The sequence below is a fragment of the Sinocyclocheilus rhinocerous genome, unplaced genomic scaffold (assembly GCF_001515625.1).
Source record: "Sinocyclocheilus rhinocerous isolate Xijiao unplaced genomic scaffold, SAMN03320098_v1.1 scaffold708, whole genome shotgun sequence".
Lineage (NCBI taxonomy): Eukaryota > Metazoa > Chordata > Actinopteri > Cypriniformes > Cyprinidae > Sinocyclocheilus > Sinocyclocheilus rhinocerous.
In genome coordinates, this window is record NW_015635523.1 from 1,527,324 (window position 1) to 1,539,106 (window position 11,783).

At 35.5% G+C, this 11,783-nt stretch overlaps 1 protein-coding gene across 19 annotated transcripts in view; it reads right to left on the bottom strand.

Annotated features, from left to right (window-relative positions):
* The window catches only part of LOC107747009 (disks large homolog 2-like), a 115,816-nt gene that overhangs the window by 64,318 nt on the left and 39,715 nt on the right, over window positions 1-11,783 (bottom strand). For all 19 annotated transcript variants that reach the window (XM_016561408.1, XM_016561400.1, XM_016561409.1 and 16 more), the window contains exons 2-3: window positions 8,832-8,885; window positions 2,099-2,149 (exon numbers count right to left, since the gene is read on the bottom strand). In XM_016561408.1, the coding sequence (XP_016416894.1) occupies window positions 2,099-2,149; window positions 8,832-8,885 (105 nt within the window). The remainder of the gene's footprint in view (window positions 1-2,098; window positions 2,150-8,831; window positions 8,886-11,783) is intronic.

Below are 11,783 nucleotides of genomic sequence, written 5' to 3' on the forward strand. Positions count from 1 at the left end.
CTTTGCCTCAGTGAAAAGAGCCTAAATAACAGAACAACAACAGAATGAACAAAGGGAGAAGGTTAACATTATTTTTGTATGAGGTGCACTTTGCTACCCATGACTCATCAGTGTTTACAGTTTGGCATGGCATGCGCCTCTGAGCAGCACAAACTCACAAATCAAAACCTGTCACAACCGTGGGCTAGAGCCACATTTAACATCTCTGAGACATAAATAGACTAACAGGCTAATATTTTGAAGTGACGTGTTTATGATGGGGCTCTCCAGGGTTCCGCGTCTGTATAATACACAGGCTTTTAAGCTTTAAACAAAGTGGATCGTGAGGAGAATTAACCTTTGCTGATTAGAGATGTTCCCTGGCTACGTTGAGAGATTGGATAGAACAGCAAAGTTACGAAAAGGCAATACCAAAACTATAGCATCAGGGTGGAGAGATGCTTTTAAAGTGAAAGAAAGAGAGAGAAATGGGTGACAATAACAGATCAGCCTCTAGCAGCAGAGTTATCGCCTCGGCTTGTATCCAATTTTCTAGCTTGTAATCTCAGTCGAGTCTGCAGAAACCCCTGAATATACACTCTCAGCCTCCTGCCTCCAGGGTTGGACAAATCTGCGCTCCCTCTGGTCTAGTTGACCTTTGCTATTGTCCGTGCTCTGTGTCTAGTCATGTGGATCCGATTGCAGCTGCCAGAATGTCATCTGCAGCCGTCTAATTTTCTCTCTCTCACACTGACTCTACTGTGCACCCCAGGCTTTCACTTGCAAATAAAGCATATACAGTAGCCCAATTAAGAGGGTTCTGTGATACGTCAAAATTAAAGCTTCAGTAATACTTTCTAAAGAGTTTGTATATATAATGTATTATAAAAGGTATTATGATATTCTTAGTTTTATATACAACATATACAATATATATATTATTAAGTGTTTTCATGAATAAATATAATCATATAATTCAGAGACATTTTAAAAATTAAATATTCATGATTACACTTCAAACATAAGATCAGTACCAAATTTTGTTTAGTTATGTTCAGTTTGTGCTATTGTGTCTTTAAAGGTGCAACCATAATTGATAAATATTAATTAATTATACTTAATTATAATGAAGTATAAAATTATCAATTGTTTATGTGTATATATACAGTGCTGGATAGTAACTGATTATATGTAATCTGGATTATGTAATCAGCAGATAAAATGCTCATAATCAGATTACAGTTACTTTTTTATGGACCACATGATTACATATTGTTCTGGGCAAAAACATTTCAAACCTGGAAGACTCTGGGTGTGTCATTTTTGTTTCCATGCTTATTAATGTTTGTTCATGTAATGAACATTCCCATGTTTTTGTGAACTCCTTAAAATAAAATAGTTTAGTTAATATTTCAATAATTTAGATTTTTATCAACTCACTGCAGTTTTAAGCCCAGTTTGGGAAACCCTAATGCAATGTTTAATGCATTTTTTGATGTTGATATAAAAAATTGAATATATTTTCTATCTCTTTGCTTTTATAATATCAACATGGTACAATAAGTCTAAAACAAGTTCGATTTAAAAAAAAGTAATCTAAAAGTAATCTAAAATGTAGTCAGAATACATTTCCTAAAATGAGCAACCTAGATTACGTTATTAACTACAGTTTTCATCATATAATCTGTAAGCAGTAACAGACTACAAATTGTAAATAATCTACCCAATCTACCCTGAATATATGTGTGTGTGTGTGTGTGTATATATATATTTAGATGACGTATAACATTTACATGATTCTGTTAACATTTTGGTCAGGCAGGCAAATTCTCTTTTCGAGAGCTTATCCACACAATGACAAGACAAATCTAAAAAGCAATCAACATTAAATCAAATGATCTCACATTTAAAGTCATTACTAATCACAGACTAAGCTTGTTGCGTGACTGGTCATGTTTGATGGTTATGTTTCAAGATCATGCTCACAAACCAAGCTGTGAATGACTGGATTATCAGGCAAAAGAATCTACACTAGCATAAAACATGACCTGTGCTCAACTCAACTCTGAGTCTACATATCTACGCATGTGTACTGTGAGAGAGAGAGACAGACACTTACCCGCTCTAATGTAATCTCTTCAAATTCATATTCAATTTCTGTCCCATTTACCTATCGGAAGGGGGAAAAAAATGAAATCCCATTAGATGTGTTTGCAGATGCAATTCAAAAAGGGCATTAATCATTTAACCGTCACATTAAATATCTAACTGTGATGCCACAATGACATCCTAAACCAGCAGCAGCCAAATGATGTGGAAAGAGGTTCATAACAGTTCAAAACATTTTAGGACTGAAGCCATTGTGCTAAAGGATTAGTCAAATAACCTCTTAAAAACATCAGCATTCAACTCATTCTCCTTGAATGAAACAGGGACAGGCTTTCATACATCTTCAGCAGACATTGAGCCTCATATCTATTCAGCTCACCGCATTAGCTGTAATTGTCTAAATCTGAGTCCGGACACTAAAATCCATAATCATTTACCTGCTTGTACAATGGGACCAGGCCTCTAGGGCAGACATGCTGGCTCAGGTAGCCATTTGGAGATGAATTCATACTCAACGTGCTGCTAGAAATGGCATTGAAAGACAACTAATCCAATTTCAAGTTCAATTTCAAATGAGGGCCATCTTCGTGCTTGATTGGAGACATTCATCTTAATTATTCTTTAATAAGTGAAGCAAATGTAATGGCCATAAGGTGCTCTAATACATGCTAAAGAGCCTTTCAAGCAGCATGGCTGCTCTCACGTTCATAATTTGAGCGTACAAATATCTTCAAAATTTGACTTCTTCAGATAACAGAACTACAAGGACCTTGAATATATAAAAGACAAAATTACTATAATTATTATCATATTATAGTTACATATTATATATAGCAGCTCAAAAGTTGGTAAGATTTTTTTTAATGTTTTTGAAAGAAGTATATTATTCTCACAAGGCTGCATTTATCTGACCAAAAATACAGTAAACCAGTAATATTGTAAAATATTACTGCAATTTAAAATAACTGTAGCAGAAATGCATTGTATTTATTTATTTGTGCACTCTATTGTAATACAATTTGTATATGTTTTTACAACATTTTACAGCTATTAAAATATTTAATTTCTGTGATAACCAGCATCATTTGACAGGTGCTGTCCACATAGCGTGTTTTGAACAAGGACATTTTATGTTGAAGTGCCTCGATAATAAGGCAGCCTTGGCATTTACAGTGAGTGTGCATGTTTCACATTTTGACTTTTTTTTTATACTGCAGGAAGTATTTCAGACAGTTGGAGAAAGAGAAACAGTCATTCATGGTTAATTGAAACCCAGTGAACAAGCTCATTTATGCCTCAGCCACCTCAGCTGTTCAACAGAGAGAAAGAGAGAGAGACATAGCTGAATACGGTCTCACTGCTCTCCTCGGAGCGACGTGACCTTTCATTTACAGCATCAGTTGGACACCCCTAGACTACACCTGCTCTTAAACATGAGGACCAAACAGATGTCAAGAGCACAGAGCTGAACGCAGTCTCTCACTCCACAACATTTCTCAAATGAATTCATTTGTTGAATTCTAGCTGACGTTCTTCAGTCATGCAGGAAGATTTGGTAATATATTTAGTCAGTTGGTCCAGAGTCAACACCAGGATGAATTACTTAAGGAGGCATTTGGAACCTTGGATTGGGCACAAATTGGACACATTACTGTAAATAAATGCTAAAATTAGTGGTTCTCTTCTATCATCAAAAGACAGAAGGCACATAGACATGTATATGCATAACACTAAACTATGGAAGCCTGTTTACACTAAATAAAATAAAGGTAATTGCGAGTTTATATCTCCCAATTCTGACTTTTTTCTTGCAATTGTGAGTTTAAATCTCCAAATTCTGACTTTTTTCTCAGAATTGCATGATATAAACTCACAACTGCAAGTTATAGTCAGAATAATGGGATATAAACTCAAAATTGCGAGAAATAAAGTCAAAATTGTGAGATAAAAACTGGCAGTTTAAATCTCACAATTCTGAGTTCTTTTCTAACAATCGCGAGTTTATATCGCGCAATTCTGAGAATAAAGGTCAGAATAGCAAGCTGTACATAAACTCGCAACTGCCAGAAAAAAAGTCAGAATTATTAAATAAAAAGTCGCAATTATCCTTTTAAAATTTTTTTTATTCAGTGGCGGAAATGGGCGTCCACAAGTACAAAACTATTATTATTTTTATTTAAAATAAATGCATAAAAATAGATCAAATTAAAATGATAAACCACAGATACATATGCACAAATAAATAAATAAATAATAAATAAATCAACTAGATCAACTGACTATTATGAATCACAGATGCAGAGAAAATATCCAAAATTAAACAACACTGTACATGATTTCATTTGACTACTCACTTATACAGTGGTGTGAACATCGCTATAGAGTGATACATGTCTCAAGTTTAAATTCCCAATGAGTTTACTTTAAGAAACCATGTAATATAGAAACTATATTGGATGCAGATTATATGAGCACAGGGATCCTCAGAGAACATTACCAGCCAAGACAAACGCCTACATCATGCTCTGCAACTGCTCAAATAATTTCACAATTAATATAATGACATTGTTTGGTCAAACACAACATCTGATGTGGCCATTTTGCTTATTGTCTGAGCCAAAATTGGATTTATTTCTCAGTGCACATAAGTGCTTCTGTTTGACACGAACTAATCAGAGCGACGGCAGCCGAGCCCCTTCTCCGCAGTTTCATCAACGCGTGTGTGCGAGAGCTCTTCAGAACACCCTGAATATGCCAACGAAGACAATCAGGGAGATAACTGATGGAAGTGATAATTGATGGATGAGCATGAGAAACCAATAAGACGGAGTAAATGAGATCATTAACAACAGCAGCGCTCATCAGAACAGAACAACACCCCTTATCAACCGACTTAAGACACTGATAATCAAACGCACTTCATTTGGTCATTAAGTTTGGAGGACTTTTCTTTAGGTCAGGAAAACATGGCCTTTCCATCTTTCACCTGAAGTAATGACCCAATTACTGGGCTTTGAGTGGCATTAGCATTCTGAGCCGCATGGTGTTGCAAATGTGAGACACTGGGGACCGGGGGAGAGTGCAGCTGCAGAGGGGACGGTGGGAGGGGAGTTCACCATGCAACATCCGGGGTGTAAAAGCTCACATTAAACTCGTGAGTCACTGCAAATGTGGCACCAAAAACAAACTCGCAAATGTACGATGCGCCTGAGTGCGTTCATCCGCACAGCTTGTGCAAACGACGCATAGCGGGTCAAGTTTCCATGGCGACTGTTTTGACTACAATGCAGGAACCGGGCACTTTCGAGCAAGACGCTTTCCCTTTAGAGTTCTGCCTGATGGGATGGCATATTTTTACACCCATCACAGTGATTAAACACGAAATATCCCTCGGGCCGCGACATAAGACTCGGTTTCCTCAATACACACCCACGTGGACTAATTAGCACTATGAACTAACCACTGTTATTCCTGACAGCTAATGGAAACAAAGGCGCTTTTAAAAGTAGGCAGAAAGGGTCATTTTGCTGAAGCTAGGCAGGTGTTATTTAACAGCTACACTGACTCAATAATGCTTTATTAATCCTGTCGCCCCCCTTGATGATCTTTAGCGCACATTCTAGATGAGCTCTGTTCCCACTACAGTAACAGTGAGCACAGTGGAGGCTTCATAATTAACAGTACTTAACCAGATTTCTCACCAGGTCTAAAACTAGGCAGCAGTGGGTTGAGATTTAAACTGTATTGTCTATTGAATATTCATTGTTTGTGCATATTTAAATTGCAATATATTAACTTTGCTCCAAAATTAGTGAGCTGTCTTTTCGTCTATTGTTTACAGACAGCCACATTTTAAAGCAGCATCATGGACCTACACAAAATATCATTTGTAGACTGAGTTTAATGCTAACATTTTGCTAAGCTAACAATGCAATAATCTAAAACGCACACAAAATTTGTCATATTAAATCAAAGACAATTTAAAACTTGGATTATCTAATCTATTAATATGACCAATATATACGACCGTTAAAAGTTTTTTTTTTTTTTACGTTTTTGAAGAAAACATAAGAAGTGCTCATCAAGGCTGATTTATTTAAACAAAACTACAGTAATATTGTAAAATATTTTTTAAAAAAGTAGTAATGCATTAAAGGGGTCATATGATGCGATTTCAAGTTTTCCTTTCTCTTTGGAGTGTTACAAGCTCTTGGTGCATAAAGAAGATCTGTAAAGTTGCAAAGACTAAAGTCTCAAATCCAAAGAGTATTTGAAAAATAATGTGTTTTTTGAACATTAAAGCATGTCAACATATTCTGTTACACCAAATACACAAAATAATGATCTTTAAAATAGCATCATATTACCCCTTTACAAAGATAATGCATCTTTATACCAATATCCTACGTTTTATTTTCACAACCCAAGTTGTTTGTAAAGACTATTTATTTCGACAGCTTTGCAACCTTGCCTATTGAATGTTTCTTTTGCATCAAATTAAATATGGCATTTTCTCTGACTAAGGTCTATTGCACTCCTTTATGTACCTTATAACGTCTGACAGCTTTACACACTCTTGCATTTCTTCAACATCTTTCAGAAGCAGCAACAGATGGAGACATTTCTCATTTTTTTCATGACTCCAAAGAAAAATCTGTCTTTTAAGCTTGGTTTTCAACTAGCCTTGACAATTCATTGATAAACAGCACAAAGCCCACGTAGCATTTAACCCGAGACAAATCTGCACTAAAGCAACCAAGGTTCCTTTAAAAAAAAGTGAACAGATGATACTGTGCTGGGTGAGTGAATGTGTGTGTGTAGGATAAATGTACTGCATGAATACATGCATAATGAGCTTGATTTGGTCCTTTCCCACTGGCTTTACTGCAGCACCTCTCTCTTTTGTCTCTGGGGTCATGTCAAGTCTTTTTATCTCCACAAAGACGACTCAATAACTTTTTTACAAGGTGATGATTTTGTATGAGTGTGTACAATGTGAATTGTATGATGGTCCACCCTTAAATAAAATCACTGGGTTGTAAACAGATTGTATGAAAACAAAACTCCCAAAACTCAGATAGACTGAAGAAGATTAAGTGCGTAAATCTAAAACGCAGCATATGGTAAATCCCAGTGATGCCATATCTAACATTTTAGGTTTACAACACCCTTAATATTGTTGTAATGACTTTTCTCAAGTTCTCAGTAAAGAAAAAAATTAATCTATTCTACTTTAGAGATTTGCATTTTGAGAGCACAGAACACACACACACACACACACACACACACACACAGGGTGTGTTTACAGGCTAAACTCAGAGTGAACACCTTTGCTGGAGTAATCCATCAGTGTTTTCTTTTCCCAGAACTCCCTCGTCTCTTGCTTGTTCTCTTGTATTAGGCTATTAGGAGAAGTTCTATCAGAGACAGATTGCTGCTTAAAGCAGTTCATAATCATCGTAATCTCACACATACTTCAACACATGTCCACACTGGGCTTTAAACTGAGAACAGCAGGAAAAGCAGGGGGAAAAGCAATTAAACCGACTTCACAGCATTAGGCTTGTTGCTGGATTCAGGATGTCATGGTCGATCTCACGTTGTTGATGGAAGTACGGCGCTTTGACTACAACACTGCACATTCACAGTCATCTGGATATGCTTTGATGTTAATATTTCATTACTGAGATGCAAGCAGAAAAACAAGAATCAAATGAAATTATCCTCAGTGAACGTGAAGGGTGTGCATAAGAGTCGTGTACAACAGCCAATACAAAACAGAACAACAGAGGGATATTTCCCTTGATGTTACAGGAAGAGACCTTTTTAATCTTCAATTAAACTCAACGCCATTAAGGAGAAACAATTGATTGGTTAAAATTATCTTATTTTTGATTTATATTATTGGCTGAACAAGCAAGCTTAAGCAGAACAAACAAAGAATGTTCTGGGTTGTTCATAAATGGCTGGCCATTATTGTTCATGAATAGGTTGTTCATAAATGGCTGGCCATTTCTGTACATGATCAAATTACATCATTGCAGAAACAAGAAATAACAGACGATTATTTTGGAGTTTGCAGGAGACAGACAAAACCTGCCTCAGCTGACTGAAGGTCAAGCTGTGTTGTTAATGTGTCTGTGAACTCTATACACTTCGTGCTGAGTGTTTATCACTTTGTGTTGGTGTCTGATTCAACACTGCTCTCCCCCTCTGTGTTCTTTCATTCACTCCAATCACCTGTTCTGTCATATGCGCAATTCATGATTTTTCTTTTGCATTTATCTACCTATCGCTTTGATCTAAAACCTAGCAAACTGGTAGCAAATTTCTAAGGCAGCATACTAACTGAAATGGAATATCATAATTAACTGATTTGACTGTTTTAAACCATTAATCAAATATCTCTCATACAGCCCACCAAAAAACAGTTGACTCCACACATTAATATTTCAAACCCATAACAGAAAAGCCTGTGCTAATCTAACCCGCCGATAATCACTGGCCTCCTTATCTGGTTAATTTATGAAAAGCCATCAATCATTGAATACGTTGATCGTATTTGCGCAGAGTGGAGAGTGATAAATGGCACTACATTTATGAAGAGCAAAAAAAAAGGATGTCAAACTCTTTCGCCACTCACTCTGCATGGGCATTGATCTGATCAAGTGGATGATCTGCAATGTCACGGCTGTGCATAATGTCATGAACATGCAATAAATTAATGAAAAATCAAAACTCACGTATGGTACAGATTCCAAAGTGTCCGTGTTGACAATAATTGGAGCAGGACTTGCCTGTGAAAAGAGAGAAAGAGAGGGCGAGAGAGATGGACGGAGAGGAAAACAGAAAGAGAAAGAGATAAAGATCAGAGTGGATTGGAGATGCGTGAACTGGCCTAGATTTTATTAAGGGATACAGCAGAGCATGATGGGCACCGCTGAGCTCACAGATGCCATGATGAAGAACATGACTTCAAAACGACAGTCGACAGCAAAACATATCTACAGTACAAACACACACACAGATCGATTAGATGAAGGATGAAAAACATGACATCATTTAGGAGTATGATCATTGCTGGAAAAAATGTTTGTATGACATGACGGGTTGAAACTGTTTATATCTCTCCCTGTTTGTCTCTTTTGCTATTTAGCTAGCTTCTGATGACAACACAAAGTCAATTCATTTCTCCCACACAGCAGCAAGGCCAGAAATCTCAGTGGGTGGACGTCTATTCTGTACCTTCTCTGTAATTTCATTGAGTGTTGTGAAGTGTAACCCCATCATTAGCCTTTATTAGAAAATATTAGCTCATTTTACACAGCATTATGTAGAGCTGCACAATTCACAGTGCAATATTGGCACACTTAAGCTACATTTTAACGTTATAGGTAATAATGATATCTGTGGTGCTGGAGGCAAGAATAAATCTTGTGAACTGCAGAACACAAAACCTGACAAAAACATTTTTCAAGCTATAAGTAATATGATGATATACAGACAATATATATTTTTTTTATAATTAAAAACAAATTAATATTTGAATGGGTAAATAAGCAGTCAGTTTGGGTGGACCAGTGACACTGTTGGCCTTATATGACCTCAAATATGAGCCAAATTCAGATATAAACACACTAAAAAAAGCTTAATCACATTTGCTACTAGATTAGGAAAACTTTAATTTAAATAAATGTCCTCATAGAGTGAAGTGGCTGTGAGTGATAATTCAAAGTATTACTCAGAATATAATGAAATAATGTCAACCATTACTCATATATTACAGTTCAAACACTTGAGGTCAGTAAGTTTTTTTTAACATTTCTATTCAGATACAAAAGTGACAAAGATAGTTGGAATGATAAATTAAGGATTTCTATTTCGATACATGCTTTTCTTTTGAACTTTCTATTCATCAAAGAATCCTAAAAAATATATATTATTTTTAACATGGTTAAATATTAAGCAGAACAACAGTTTCATCATTGATGATAATAAAAAAAAATGTTTCTTGAGCACCAAATCAGCATATTAGAATGATTTCTGAAGGATCATTTGACACTGAAGACTGGAGAAATGGCTGCTGAAAATTCAGCTGTCACCACAGGAATATATTATATTTTAATATATAATAAAATAGAAAACAATTCTGAAATTTTGTTGTAATAACATTTCAAATTTTAAATGTTTTTACAATACTTTTCATCAAATAAATGCAGCCATGGTGAGCATTAAAAAAAAAATCTGGAAAAATACATCTAAAAACATGTCGTAGCAAACCTTCATGTGAACCCCACTGTGACTAAAGATTCTAACACACACTTTTCCAATCATTTTGTCACCAGCAGCAGCCGAGCATTTTTAATACGAGCATTTTGAAGCTAACAACAGCTAATACTAATATACAATACAGATTGTGTCAAAGCAGCTTTACTGTGCTGAACAGGAAAATAGTTCGATAATGCATAAGGACAATAGTAAACACTCAATTTTTCAGTTAAAGTCAGCTCATTATTGATTCAGTGATGTCATCTTCCATCTCAGCTCAGTTTAAATAGTGTCTGTGCTATGAAGTCGACAATATTGCCAGATAATAATCTAATGACACCAAACAGTTCGTCATATGCTTTGCCTGCACAACTCTGTCTTTTGAATTTTTTCTAGTTTCAGAAAGCACTTGAGCCTGCATCATTTGCATTAGTCCCGCAGTTCTTCAAAGCAACAAATGCTCAACCAATGGCAGGGCTGTTTTTCTGACCAATGGCAGACCTGTGTTAAGAACCCTAATTGAAAACAAGTCATTATTTTTGTAATTCTGTTTGGTGCCACTAGAGTTGTAACGGTATGAGATTTTCACTGTATGATAATCGTCTCAGAAAATATCACGGTTTCACGGTTATCACGGTATATATTAAACAATAATTCTTATCAGTAACAATGACTCTTAAAAGAACAAGAACAAGTTATTTGAGTGAACAAATCTTTTATTACAACAAACTTGAAGTCTCCCTTCTGAAAAAATTAATAAATAAATTTAAAAAACAATAAAAAATAAAGCTGTACACCTTATGTATATCTATATCACACTTGAACATTTTAATTAATGTTTTAAAATGTTATCAAATGAAAATTTACAACTCCTTTAAAACATGGACAAACATGATATTCCTTGAAAACAATGTTTAATAAATAATTTTATTATAAAGAATATTATTATTGTTGTTATTATTATAACTTTGAAGTATATAAATGCTAATATATTTCTGTCATAATTTCAAATTAAATCGAATGTTTATTTTGATGGGTTGTAGCGGAACTTTGAGCTTCAGAGTATATTTGACAATGGTTTTTCTCAAATAAAACTAGGAAATGTTTATTTACGTTTTCTCTCAGAGCAGCTCTGCTGATGTTCATGTTTATGTAGACGCTGAAAACACCATTCAGTATGCGGTAGATAAAACGCCGCCACTCAGAGACATGCAGAAACAAGCAGATTATTTATATAGCTGTCTCTTTGCACATACATATTCACAGACACATATTATATCTACTTTTGATTTATCCATCAGACTGCACGTTTTACGTGACATCCTCGTTATACTGTAAATTCCATGTTCACGACTGCACAGGGATTCCCTCTGCATCACGGAAATCATACGGTCTTAACTTATAACTTGTTATAAATGAGACATACC